Source organism: Anthonomus grandis, chromosome 15, assembly GCF_022605725.1.
Source record: "Anthonomus grandis grandis chromosome 15, icAntGran1.3, whole genome shotgun sequence".
NCBI lineage: Eukaryota > Metazoa > Arthropoda > Insecta > Coleoptera > Curculionidae > Anthonomus > Anthonomus grandis.
In genome coordinates, this window is record NC_065560.1 from 13,393,019 (window position 1) to 13,408,349 (window position 15,331).

Genomic DNA, 15,331 nt, shown 5'->3' on the forward strand with positions numbered 1-15,331 from the left:
CCCAATTCGTCCCCTGTCCTTAGGTATCGCATATCTAAGTGATCTGCAGCATACAGCGTTGTACCATATTAACACTATACTCTATTTCAGAAGTGTGTAGAGCAATAAAACCTCATTAGGTATGCAAAAGTGGTACCTGGTGATCCACCAATATTTTATGCCACTACCTTAGTTGGGTATTAGTTTCAATGTAAAATTCTTTCTTTTCGTTGATTGCAGGTAGTGCCACCCGGTTTTGGGTCAATTTATGAGTTTTGCCCATTGTTACCCACTGATAAACATTGAAAACGGTTCGCCAAAGGCGTGCAACTGGGACTTGTTTTTTACCTTATAATTAATGTACTTAAATGCTATTTTATTTTAGAAAGTTACTTTTGTTTAAATGGAATAATATACTTTTTTCACAAATTTATTGAACATAATATGTAGAGTAAAACAGTTAAAAATGTCACTTTTGAATCTGGCACTTTTTGAACAGTGTATAACAATTTTAAATTATAATAGATTGTAGTCTTTTCGTCATCTGACGAACTGTCATCACCTCTTCACATTATAATTAAAGGATCGACTGTCTGATCGATGAGGTTGTCAAGATCCCACATTTTGTCCTCTTGCTTAATTACATGCTGGACTGCTTTTCGCCAATTCTCTGGTGTCGCTTCCGTAATGGCTTGATCAAACAGTAGCTTAACATCTTTCATTTTAAAAGTCGTGTTTTGTCTTGCTACAAATCCTTTTACCTGCGCCCATATCAGTTCTATAGGATTTAGTTCGCAATGATATGGCGGTAAGCGCAGTACAGTTATATTATATTTTTCGGCTATATCTTCCACGGCGTATTTCATGAAACGAGTTTTGTGTAAGTTTGCTATTGCCAGCAGTTCTTTTTTTATCAAATTTGCTTCAAACGCAATACCTTTTGCAGTCAGCCAATCGATAATTTCTTGCTTTCTCCAACTTGAAGTTGGCGTCTTCTCTATTCGCCGTGAATGATAGCTTGCGTTATCCATAACCACCACCGAATTAGCCGGAAGAAATTTTATCATTTCACCAAAATAGTCCTCGAAAACGTCTGAGTTCATGTCTTCATGGTAATCTCCTGTGCGAGTCGACTCAAAGGTTAGCAGACCTTCTTTTAAAAATTCCTCTTCGCTTCCAATATGTGTGATTATAAGTCTTTTTCCTTTTCCCGAAGGTACTTTAATACCCGTAGACGGCCTTCTATGAAAGCTTGGCGAGCACTGGTTATATTTTTGTCTTGCCACATTTTTTGGACTATATAACCTTCGTTAATCCACGTCTCATCAAGATAAAAAAACTTTCTTTTGCTCCCTGCGGTACTGCTTGATACTTCTCAAGTATTGTCGTCTCCAACAAACAATTTCGTCGCTCTCCAGTAAAAGTGCTTTGCGGTTATGCTTTTCCCAGGCAAAATCCATATTTTTAAAAGTTTTCCATAAAAGTTTTCTACTTATCAACGGAATACTGTCATCTCGGCCAAGCTCCATTAAAATTTTGTCTAGGGTGGGTATTTCCTTTTTAAAATAAAAAGAGTGAACTTTTCTTCGAATTATACATTTAGCATTTTCATCAAGGACTTTTGTAGGTCGTCCTGGCTTTTGCTTGGGAGATTCCACTTGACCTGCTACTTTTCTTTCCCGCAACAATTTGAAAATGGTGGACTTTCCAATTCCACTCATTCGAGAACATTTTTCAACAATTTCTTGCACAGTAAAACTAGGGTAATCGTGTTTTATGCAATCATGTACATTTAAAATAATAACTTTTTCACTCAGCGATAGTGGAGAATTTTTAGTACATCTTTTCATTGGACTGAATACCTCCATTTTTTAAATATTGGGATAATAATATTGTGATTACACTACAGCGTAGCAGTGACTACTAACGTTTAAAATATGATTTAAAAGTATTTATAGTCTGTATATATTACCTGACCCCATTTTTGCATGTTACAAAGCGTTAAAAGATAGGTACCTATACAAAAGGATTAAAAGTATTTATTTAGTATATAATCTCTTTTAAAATAAAGGCATTTAATCCGTGAAAATTAAATTCATAAATATTATAAGTACCTGCGCCTATGAACTACCACGAAATGTAGCCAAACAGAACGGAATTCCCCAGTTTATTGCTCTATACACTTCTGAAATAGACTATAAGTGAAGTGAATTATAGTACTATCGATTTATGTTTAGATCAATTTACAAGTATTTTATTAAGCAATGATACTTTATTCAATCATACAAAAGAATATTTTAACATATAAAAAATTAATCATAACAGACCTTTTACATTCTACTGGAAAAAATACTTTGATTCTTCATAAAATTAGAAGACATAAAAGAGGATATTAATTTTGTTGGTAAATATTAATAAATAACAAATAAATGGTTATTTAGATTGAGATGACAGAAAACGTTTTGAATCATATAACTAAATTGAATTAGGAATAATGAGCAAATAGTAAAAAATTATCTCTATCTCAAAAAACCTAAAAAAACTATCTTGTTGATGTAATTAAAACGTTTGAAGCATAAATAACTAATATTAACAATAACTTAAATCGTATTGCAAATAAAATAAAACAAATGGAAAAACAAACATTAAACGCTGCCGATTCCCTTTTAATTATGTTAGATAATATTTTATTAGAACTAAACAAACTCAAACATTTAACAAATCTCTTTTGTAAACGCAAAAATAATGCATATTTCGATATTGTATGCTAAATAAACGTATGAATTAATTACTATTGCAAAAATACGGCAAACAGAGAATAGAACATTTTAAAGAACTTATTAATTACTACAATCTTTTTAGCGCACAAGTAATATAAAAAGACGGCAATTAATAATAAATTCATACATAGAAATTACTTCTAAAATGTATATGAATACCAAAAAAAAATTATTGAATTAATTGGTGAGCCATTAATGATTGCAATATGTTTTATTTTTAAAATTGACGAGAATTTTATTACATTTTCTGTGTATCTACCCCAGAACTTTGTTGTACTATATGGATTGCCTAAAATACATAAACTCGAATATCCGGCCTGCCCTGTGGTCCCTTTTACAGATTCGCCATTTCACCACGCCATTTCAGGGTGATACATTAAGAATGGGCAATCTCTGAACTGGAGATACTACACACCAAAATATGGCCATTAAGCCTTAACATGTCTTATACAAACGTTGCAGGTTTACGAGATACAGGGTATTTAAAGTTCGAATTTTAATTTGAAATTTCTTAATAATTTTGTGATTTTAAGCAGTATCGTCTTCAAAATTGGCGACTTTATATGTTTTGACATGAAAATTACAAATTTTGTGGTGAATTTAGCATTATTTATACGTTAGTTACACCCTATTACTTAGATAAATTATAACATATCTTTTTTGCCTAATCAGTTAAAAGGCAGTTCAATTGTGAAAAAAAAAGGTATTCTTGTTTATTTCACGTAGCTCTATTAGTTTTTAAGTTATTTGCATTTTAAACATTCAGCGTAAAGAATCCTAAGCCACCGTTATTACATTGACTTTTTTTCGAGTAGGCTTGTGTCAGCACTTATCAGTTTTTCGTGTAAAGAAATTATATGACAATTTTACTGTGACTAAGGAAGAGTGTATTATTTGTTGTAAAAATTCTAAAATAAGAAAATGCCACATCATAATAAATATTCCAACAGTTAAATGCGTGCTATGATTTGCGTTTTTGCTTAGAAACATACAGCAGTACCTTTTTTATTTAAAATTGAACTGACTTTTAGATTTTCTAGTCGTTTTAGCCATAACTGATTAAAGACCGAAGACGGTACTGCTTAAAATGACAAAATTATTAAGAAATTTTAAATTAAAATTCCCACTTGAAAGACCCTGTGCCTCTTAAACCTGCAACATTTGTATAAGACATGATAAGCTCAATCGCCATATTTTGGTGTATAGTATCTTCAGTTCAGAGATTGCCTATTCTTAATGAATCACCCTGTATAGAAAGGCAGACATAATTTTATATTTGTTATTGACAACTGATCTTACAGCCTTTCCCTTCAGCCTTACATTATAAATAATAATAAATAAGAATAAATATTCAAGGTTATTAGTGGATTGGCCAATTAATTCAATAAATAATTCATACTTCGAATCTTTAATTTCGTATTTCAGTGTTAACTCTTTTTTTTAAAGTACACGTTTCGTTTGCAAAGATAATCTTATTATTACCATATCAAATTTTAGCAATTTCTTCGTGTATAAGAATCTGTTTTATTTTTTTTACTCGGAAACGGTGCTTCGTACGTATAAAAGTCAAGAGACCGAATTTGCCCCAAATTAAATGCGCATTTCAAGCTTAATTTTTATTTCTGAAAAAACCAGTAGCAGACAATTTTTTTTGTGTAAAATAATTAGTCTGGATGCAGTACGGACGGCACTAGTAGAATAAAAAAATACATTTTTATATATGCCAAAATTTCATAGAAATATTTCAAGCAGTGTAAAAGTTATAAATATTTTTTTTTCTTTATAATTGTTACATCCTGTATCTCGAAGAGGAAGCATTTCTCGACATATGTTTATATGACAAACTAAGACTTATTTTTGACAAAGAACATGGGGTTAAAACTTGATTAAGATCTAGACCACCTTGTATAAATGGACCGCGTATTATAAATCATCGAAAATGTCTAAAGGAAGCAAGCAACTTATCCAAACTTATTATTAAAAAACATTTCCTTAATTTTAACCTAATAATAGGACTTACCATCAAAAATATTTATTTATATACTTTTACCTTTTTTAGCCTTTGGGGCTACTAATACGTTTGGAAGTACGAATACAACAGCCTTCAATAGTGCTTTCGGTAAACCGAACCCTCCAACTTTTGGCCAACAAACGGCGGCCGGTGGATCTACTTTTAGCTCAGGTAAGTTCCCTTTTTTCATTTTTTATAAATTAATATGTTTAGGCTTTTTTTGGTGATCTGTTATTTCCACTTAACCTTAGAACAAATTAGGCTAAAATACACGGTATCGTCTCTGTTTCATCGGAAATTATTTATACCTTGTTAGGATTTGCACATCGATTCACTCCACATTAAACCACTGATATGAAATAAACAGTGTCAGCGCCGTTACTCAGACCACGTTGCATCTTTAATACATTTTCAACATCATTTTAAATGTGACTAACTTATAGCAACTAGTCTGAGTAGAAACCAATTTATAGGGTTTGGAACTATGAATGCTGGTGCTGGTGCCGGTTTTGGTAGTTTGTTTGGTAAATCGACTGGCCAGGGATTTCCACCGGCTGGGATGGGCACATTTTGTTCAGGTAAGCGGTCCCGTAGAAATGCCCTGACTAGATCGGTTAAAGATTTAGTGTTCTCTTAGTGCACAATATTTGTCTTTATTAGATTAAGGTTTTTGAGATTATCATCATTATTTGTAGCTCTAAAACGCTTGGTGGGTCTTGGTTTTAAGTTATTGATGTGGCTGAATACAATAGGAGGGAAGCCATGCCGTTTTTCTTAAAGAGTTCACTGTCCAAAATTTTTGAACTTAACTTATGAAAACTTACTTAACTTAAAAACCAACTTATGAAATTCTTTGTGAAAGGACAATCCTCTTTCCTGTTCAGCGCGAACCTATTAAGTCAAGAAGTACCTAAATAGCGCTTGAAAAATAAAATTGTTACTACGCGCTGGGTGGTAAGAATGGGTGTATGGGGTTATTCATAGGTCTTTCAGGAGCATTTCATACTATAAGTCAAGATATATTAGTCTCAAGATATTTCATAAGAAATGAACCACTTAATAATCTAAAATCTTGCCTAGGAGAGCAGTATGTTCTGGTAAATGGTCAGAGAAGTATTCCTAAAAGAATCCTGCATCAAAGATTCTTCTTTATATTTTGTATTATTCTTTTCCCGTCTTTTGAATTGCATATCACCCATTTTTATCACTATCGTAGGCTGATACAAATTTGCTACTTCGAAATAAAATAATGAGAGACCAAGGTCGAAATGGTCTACCAGGGTTTAAGTTCCTGACGGCGGACTTCGTGTACTGTTGAATTCCACAGCGACATTTCTCTTATAATTTGTAAAGTTTGTCTAAGTTAGAGTTTCCACATAGAGAGAGAGAGATTTTGGGCTCTTCTCACTCGCTAATGACTTACATTTTTTGTGATTATAAATTCCTTTTAAGTTTTGTTGTTCTTGTAGTTTTATATAGATTGTTGTGTTATTTTGTAAGATTTGTTTTGTCAGTGAGATTTAAAATTTTTAGTAGTACTATTTTTCTGTTTTATTATTTAATTACTTACACTATCGCCCATATGTAGAGCCACTTTTTAAAAATATTAAATAAATATATTTCATACCATAATATTTAAAAATACAGACATATTCATTGCTGATAATTTTTTTCGTTTTCAGGCAGTTCATATGTACAAAAACTATTTTTATATTTACTAATTTTTATATTTATTTCTTGTTCAGTTTGGTTTTTGTTCTTTAGTTTATCTGTGATGAATGAATAACTCCAAAGATTCAACCTGTCAACAGTTGTGTAAATAAAAGAAAAAAATTTTGGAGAAACTAAAAAATGGTGAAAAACAATGAAAAAGCAAAAAATTTAAATTTAAAAAAAGTAGTAGTATCCAGCACTATTTCTTAGTTTAATAAAAGAGGTATCTTGGAAGGAGTTCAAAAAAGGTGGCAGAAAAAGAAAACTTATAGTGTGTTGGATAGAAATATCAACAGTTGGGACATGTTTCAGTATCGGTAAGCACTATATAAATGAAGACGGAAGCTGGTTTATATATTTATATATATTTTCTTCAGGGCGAGTTCCCATCCTGTTTAAAGGAAGCTATGATTATCCGTCTTCGTAAGGGTGGTAGCTTGGACCCACCCTCTAACTTCCGTCCCATATCAATTTTGTCTACCCTCTCCAAGGTTCTTGAGCGGCTTGCAAAAAAGACAATTGTCTCTTTTTTTGACCAAATACAATGTGCTGTTCCCTAATCAGTATGAATTTCAGTCATCTAAGGGCACGCAGGATGCCATTTTTATATATATATATATATATATATTAAATTACACAACAATACTATCCAATATAAATCCGTCAAATAATAGGTAAATCTACTTTTTTAGACAGATATAACACTTTTAAAATATAAAAAACCGTGTATGTAGCGTCCTCTACAAGTGCGAACCCTCGATATATTAAATTTTAATTTACCATATCAAAAAATCCCCAGATGCCAATTTTCGTTCAAATATCTGCATAACTACTAAAGTTATTAAGAAAAAACAAAAATAAAATAAAACTGTAACACCCTGTATCTTAGAAATTAAGCATTTGCGGACATAGGTTTATAGGGACTTTTTTTATTATTTTTAAGCAAGGAAACTTATCCTGAATTTTTTCGCAATATTAATGAAACACCCTGTTATATGTTAACGGCAATCTGTACAACTCAGCATTACATACAATGTCTAGGCTACGTATATCGTGCCTAAAACATCCAGGCAATGCATGAAATATAATTTGTTTCACATTTGGCCTAGACATTATGTACAATTCCGAATGAGCAGCCGGCAATGTGTTAATTGGACGAGAATAGGTGACAGCGAGGCTGGTTCGAAAAGAACCTTTTTACACGGTATAAAAATATAACTCGTATAGATATTGTACTATATCTGTAACTTTGTGAACCATGCCAACAGAAACAAAAAAGGTATTATTAAAAAAGACATCGTCTTTAGGTTCATACTTTCACCCGAAATCAATTCTCGTTGTCAAGTAGATTTACTTGATTACCGATCTCATACTGATCGAGACTAAAAATTTGTAATGGTTTACTAGGATATTGGTGCGCCAGCAATCCTTCAATCTGATAATTGCATACAGTTTGCAAACCATATTGTAAATAGTCTCAAAAGTTATTAGCCGCCTTTGAAAATCGTGCATGGTAAGCCCAGACAGTCGCAAGGACATTGAACGGTCCAACCAAGCCATCGAAAACATGCTAACAACTTGGATACAAGACAATGGCAGTGAATGTTGGAGTGATGATCTGCGATTTGCACAACTCCTGAAGAATAGAGCTTTTTATCAAGGTATTAAAAAAATACCTTGTGAAGCTCTTTTCGGCTCATGAAGAGGATCTATAAAATTTCATTGGATCAAATCCAAGTATTGTGGTCAAAAGCCATAGTAGCAGCTTTGTTTCTGATCCAAAACCAACAGGATCAACATCAAAACAGCTCAAATTTGAGATCTGTGATGAATGTTTAATTCAAATCGCGAGTAATGAAGATCTCTTCTTTAAGGTAAATCTTCGACCTGCCAAATTAAGTAGCAGAAAGTGAGCAATCATTGCGTTCTCCTCCAGTGTGCTGCGTTTGTACGAAGGGGACAACAGGTGCTAATTTGTGCAGAAAATGCAACAGATCTATTCATGCTATTTGTGCTGCTCCGGAAAATGATATGGAAGAAGAGTTTGGTTCTAAAGTCGTTTGACCTTTGTGTGCATTAACTGTAGAGAACCGCATCTGTAGCAAAGAGAATCTAAACAGATCAAGCTCAGAAAATGATTAAAACTTTGAAAAGAAATTTCCTCGTATGTTGGTGGGTACCTCTGTGAAAAAGTAGCGGAAAATCATTATTTTGATGGAAACATCTTGTTTAAGGACGAAGCAATTTTTTTCCGAAAGACAATATCCATTTTTCATAGCAATCATTATTGGGCCTTTTAAGAAATAATTTTCAGTCAACTAATAGACGACCATTTAAAAGGACCATTTTTTTTACCAGAACGCCTTAACGTATTATTGTAATTTTCTTCAAAATGATTTTCCTTTGCTTCTTGAAAATTGCCGTTTTCTGTTACGGCAACAACTTTGATTTATGGATGACGGTGGTGCAGCCCTTTAGCATAATAGCTCATGAGCACTTAAAAACGTTGGTTTTTCATACATCAGTTGTGACATTAGAAAAACTAAGAAATAGAAATATTGACGGGTGTGAAACTATACAAAACACGCATGGAAGTTTTGAAAGAGTTCGTTATTGTATGAAAAAAATAGCAGAAGCCTGCTTGATGCTTATGAGGCGAGAGGTGGTCATTTCCAAGATTTTTTGTAAATTATATAATAGTATTGTATTTAATTGTTATTGATTTTTTTTCACTTTGTTGTTACACTATGTGTGTTGTTATTGTAATACTATTTGTTTTGCTTATTTTTGTTTTTTTTTATTTGATTGTTAATTATTACATTATTACATAATCTATTTTTTTAAGTCAATGGCTTAGGAATTTTTTTTGTTAAATTGTATTGAAAATTAGCCATAGCTATGCCACTGGTTACTGGAGAAGTGAATGAACATCTAATAAGTTTGTTTTCATACCATAATATCCTATGCCAAAATTTAGTTTAATGTCTCAGAGCGTCTTTGAAAAACTTATTAAAAAGTTAAATTAAAATAAATAATTATTTTTATTTTAATTTTAGTAAACTGTATCTTAAAAAACAAGAGTTTTAGGGCCTACGTCTATGTCAACTTTTCGACTTAAAATCGGCCCGAAAATGTTCCCTTCAAAATACGATATGTCATTAAGTATAACATTTTTTAATTGACTTCTGTAAGAATTTTGTAATTTTTTTTTGCACCAATAAATGAATTGAAAAAAAATTAAATGTGAATGTTATAAAGTATTGAATAAAAATAATTATTCGCGTAATTATTCAACCAAATAATTTTGGTAGTTTCATTATATTTGGATGCTGACTGTGATAGGGATTCTTTTTTATAGATAAATACACAGAAGATGAAGCTCACTCACATTCTATAAATAACATTGAAAATAAGCATGCGAAAAGTTTCAGTAGTTTTATTTTAAATATACAGTCTCTAAGAAATAAAATGGACGAGCTTCATCTTTTACTTGATTCATGTGATTTTCCTGATATTGTATTACTAACTGAGCACTGGTTAAAGCCTAACGAATGTTTCTTAATATCTGATTATATTCCTATATCAATTTTTTGTCGGCAACACTCCATACATGGAGGAACAGCTATTTTAGTTAAACAAACAATTGAAGCTTTTCTCTGTAAAATTAATAAGTATGATAGCTTTCTGTTGGAGAAGGTTTTTGAATTCTCCCTTTGTTTTTGTAAGCAATTTAATTTATATGTTCTTTGTGTTTATAGACCACCCACAGGAGATATTGGTATGTTCCTGGACAAACTTGATTCTCTTTTATCCCAATTGTCTCTACACTGCATAGTTATATTGGCTGGTGACTTTAATATTAACTTCACTGATGTAAGCTTGCCATCATACCATACATCCCTTTTAAGTATATTGGAATCTTATGACTTAAAGATGCATGTTCTTTCACCCACACGTATAACATCCTCATCTGCAACTACTATTGATTATTTGTGTACAAATTTAAATGATGTGTCATGTAGAGTACTCTCATCTGGTATTTCTGACCATGAAGCCATTCTCGCTAGGATTCCATGCAACACTGTATTTCCTTCATCTCATTATATAGGAAGAATTTTCAGCAAAGCAAATTTTAATGCTTTTTCTTCTACTACAGCTTTGGTTAATTGGAATGCAGTTGAAATGGCTCCTGACCCGTTTACTTTGTTATTTCATGTGCTATGTGACAAGATCAATTAGTGTTTTCCTAAAAAGAGGCTTAAAATGAAAAATAGAAAACCATCAGCAGGCCTCAGAACTTCAGCTAAAAACCTCCGTTTTTTGGCTAAGTTGTGCAAGTATAACCTAATGCAAACATTATTATTTATCATCAGAAATATCGTAGTCTATACAGAAAGACGATAAAAGCAGCAAAGGTTAAATATTATAGTGACCGCTTGAATGTGTCCTCAAATAGGCAGAGAGAATGTTGGTCAATTATAAATTACTTCAGGCATTCTCACAAGAAAGCTTCAGAACCAGAAGTAAGACCAAATCGTTGAAATGATTATTACTGTAATATTGCTCAAGGATGTGAATACTAATATTGATCCTTTGCATTATATTCAACAAGTGGCAGTTCAAAATTCTTTTTTCTTTTATCCTGTTAGCCTTACTGACGTTAGAGATGCAATTAAAAACTTAAAAAACCATAAATCAGCTGGAGCTGATGGGATATCATCAAAATTACTACTCCTTTTGCCTGACTCAGCATTGAATGCCTTAGCTTCTGCCATAAACAATTCCTTTCATAATGGCATCTTTCCAGCATGTTTGAAAGAGGCAGTGGTTATCCCTATTTATAAGGGTGGAGATTTGAATGAGCCTTGTAATTTCCGTCCAATTTCTATATTATCTACCCTCTCCAAGATAGTTGGAAAACTTGCAAAAATCAGAATTTTGTCTTTTTTGCAACATAATTGCATTTTATGTGCAAATCAGTTTGGATTTCAAACGGGAAAAGGGACTCATGACGCTGTTTTCGGCTTTTTGGAGAGTGTCTATGTGTCCTTAAATTCTGGAGAGTCCGCGGCGGCAGTGTTTTGCGATTTATCCAAGGTATTTGATTGTGTAGATCATGGAATACTGCTGTCTACGCTTAATAATTATGGCTTTAGAGGTGTGGCATTGCAATGGCTGGAATCCTATCTGTCTAATCGTACCCAAAGAGTTACAGTATCTGTATGTTTATCCGATTCCATATCCCTTAAAATTGGAGTACCTCAGGGTTCAGTGTTAGGACCACTATTATTTTTGCTTTATGTTAATGATTTGAGTTCATTAAAACTGCAGGGCAAAGTGGTTCAGTTTGCTGATGATACCACCATTTTATGGAATCATAGAGATTCTGATAATGTTAGAGCCCAGGTTTTTAAGGATCTTAAGATTTTATCGGAGTGGTGTGCTGCAAACAGGCTTGTATTTAATATGGGCAAAACCTTTATTTTGGGATTTAAGTGTGACGTTCAGGGCCTTATGTAAAACAAAACAAAGAAAGCTGTAACTTCCTTAGTATTACCATTGATGGTCGCCTTCGCTTCGAAGATCATATCCTAAATCTTGCATCAAAATTATCCTCTGGGTGCTTTGCAGTAAGAATGGCGGGGCATGAGCTGGGAGGGGTAGTTGCACGTTCAGTGTTTTTTTCTCTTATTGAGTCCCATTTTCGTTATGGCTTGCCTTTTTGGGGTTTAAGCAACAAGGGATTATTAAACATAATTTTTGTGCTTCAAAAAAAAGGCAGTTAGATACCTATGTTCCGCTGGGTTAAGAAATTCTTGTAAACCTCTCTTTATATCTCAAAAAATCCTAACTCTTTTTTCTCTTTTTATCTTAGAAACAGCTACTCTTATTCATAAATGTCCTAAACCTCCCTCTAACACTGGTCATATGACTCGCCAGGTTAGCGATTTTCCCTTACCAATCCCTACATCCTCCCTCACCAAGAACTCACTTATATACCTTAGCAAAAAAATTTACAACCATGTTCCTCTATGTCTCATACAAATTTTAGAAGTTAAGAAATTCAAAAAGAAATTAAAATCACTTTTATTATCCAGGTCATATAGCCTTGACGATTTTTTTAATAATACATTTTAACCTGTGCTCTGACATCATTTTAGTGTTTTAGTTTTGTTTCCTATTAAATAATTTAATTTACTTCCTCTAAATTCTTTTTTATTGACATCTTTACTTATTTTTTAATCAAATTTATCAAAAAGATGCTTTTTTTTTTAATCTGTTTTGTTATAATTAATTTTGGTAATGTGTGTAAATCTTATGGTAAAATGTTTTGGATGTTATGTTTGTGAAGAAATATATTTCATTATTTTTTTTTAATTTGGGAGGTACACGTAGGCACTCTAGGCATTACTAAGATTTTTAAATTCTATTAATTTTCTGTGCAGTTTTTTAAAGATGTTGTAATTTGGCTATGTAGTGAACTTATCATTTATGAAAATTTATATACTTCTTCATTCATTCCATATATATATTACAAATGGGGCTAAAAATGGATCTTAATTTGTTTCAGGTTTAGGTACCAGTATCGGTGGAAGTACCGGTCTTTTTGGTCAACAACCGAAACCAGGCGGTTTGTTTTCAGGAGGTAACACATTGTTTGGAAATACGTCCACCACATTCCAACCAAATTCGTTTGGTCTTGGACAGAATAATCAGCAACAAACATCGTATGTATTGAATATGTAGTTTCGTTCAAATAAAAAAAAGAAGCTTTTAGATTAATAATAGATAAATAACGTACAGTATCGGAAAAAAATTGAGCTACTTTTTAAATATTTGAATAAATTGTTTTTATTGAATTTCCTATAAAATGTTTTATAAAACTATATTTGCCAGGCAAAAATATTGTTTGTTTACTGTACAGTTTTTCTTGTGCTTTAAAGTAGAGATAAAAAAAGGATCATAAAAATAACTGCGAAAAAATTAGAGCAACTTAAAAACAAACTGGTTTTAGTATTGTATGTGAAACAGTTGTGAGATTTTTTATTTAAAATATGCCACGTCGTGTTATTCGCTGGACCTGAAAAAAAAATTATTGATGCCTATTTATCTGGGAAAAAACAAGCATGGATACCAACTATATTTCGAGTTCGAAAAGACGTAATAAATGATCCAGGAATGTCTTCGACTAAGATTTTAGCCGCAGTTGGTGACGTAAACGTGTCTTCCAGGACTATTCAACGTTGTTTAGTGGATTTCGGATTACCAGCGAGCAAACCAGCCAAAAACCCTTTTTAACAAATAAATAAGTATTTTTTTTTCCAACAGGTTACGAATACCCAGTTACAGGAAAATCAATTAAATATATGAATATACAAGTACAAGTACGAATGCATGAACTGTATTAGATCCATGCTTGGGCACGAATGCCCTTGAGCAAGATATTAGGTATACCACAATAATAGTCGTTTAAAATGTCAGGTCTTAACTCCGGTTCAGATACTTTTCTATGGCAATATCTAAAATCATTAATAATCGACCAACACTCTCTTTGCCTATTTAATGACATATTTAAGCGATCCCTATAATAATTAGACTTTGCTGCTTTAATTGTCTTTCTGTATAGACTACCGTATTTCTGATGATATACAAGGATATTTTAATTTGTGGTATATTTGCACAATTCAGTCAAAAAACGGAGGTTTTTAGCTGAAATTCTAAGGCCTCTTGTAACCCATGGTTTTCGTTTCTTAGTTTTAAGCCTCATTTTAGGAAAGCACTGATTGATCATATCACACAGAACTTGAAAAAATGAAGTAAGTGGGTCAGAAGCCGTTTCAAGTGCATTCCAATTTACCGAAGCTGTAGCAGCAGAAAAAGCATTGAAATTTCTCCTGCTAAAAATTCTTCCCATATAATAAGATAAAGATAATACAGTTTTATATGGTATTTTAGCAAGAATAGCTTCATGGTCGGAAATACCAGATGGGAGTACTGTGCATAAAACGTCATCAAAATTTGTACAGAAATAGTCAATTGTAGTTGCAGATGAAGAAGTTATATGTGGAACTACTACTATTATTATAAGTTTCCTTATAATAGTAAGTCTAATTTTGTCGTGATGAAAAATCTTTATTATAGTGTGGCGTTAACTTTACAGTGTTACTATTTCGCCAAGAGTTTGCAGACGGTAGCTCAGAATTATTGGAGGCTTGGGATTGTTCGAAGGTTCACTTATGACTGGCTATTAAAGAATCTAAACTTGATTACAACTATTAAATAAGAGGGCGCCACTAAGAAAAAGACTTGGTATATAGGTTTCAATATGAGGCAAAAAAATCTCAACAAAACAACCAAATTATATTTACATCAAAGATATGTACACACCTCATATTCTAATCTGATAAATGTTAATAATTTGCTATGAATTAAAATATGAATAATGTTGATATGATTAAAATAAATTTGACAAAAGTAACATGTAAATTATGATTTCGCTACTAGGTAGATTTCAGCATATGAAAAATAAATTGCAATTATTAAAGTTTTTTGTATATATTTGTAGTACGCAGGGGAAAGTTCATGAACCTTTTTACCTAAGGCATATCAGCCTTAACCGAGTTATATCTACTTAACTACCAAAAAGGGCACTGAAAAATACTGAACAAAAATTAATTAATATTATAGATAAGAAATTGACGTATTAAATTATGACATTGGTTAAATATTTGTAACGTTAAATTGCAATAAAAGGTATATTAATAAAAATTTAAATAAGTGAGACAAATCTATGGTTAGTAATATTTAAATAAATAGAATAAACTGGCCTGTATATTCCTCCAAGAAA

General features: G+C 32.1%; 1 protein-coding gene across 2 annotated transcripts in view; it reads left to right on the forward strand.

The window, feature by feature from the left end:
* LOC126745147 (nuclear pore complex protein Nup98-Nup96) overlaps positions 1 to 15,331 on the forward strand; it is a 139,045-nt gene that overhangs the window by 18,876 nt on the left and 104,838 nt on the right. For both annotated transcript variants that reach the window (XM_050452868.1, XM_050452869.1), the window contains exons 6-7: positions 4,819 to 4,941; positions 13,055 to 13,211. In XM_050452868.1, coding sequence (XP_050308825.1) covers positions 4,819 to 4,941; positions 13,055 to 13,211 — 280 coding nt within the window. The remainder of the gene's footprint in view (positions 1 to 4,818; positions 4,942 to 13,054; positions 13,212 to 15,331) is intronic.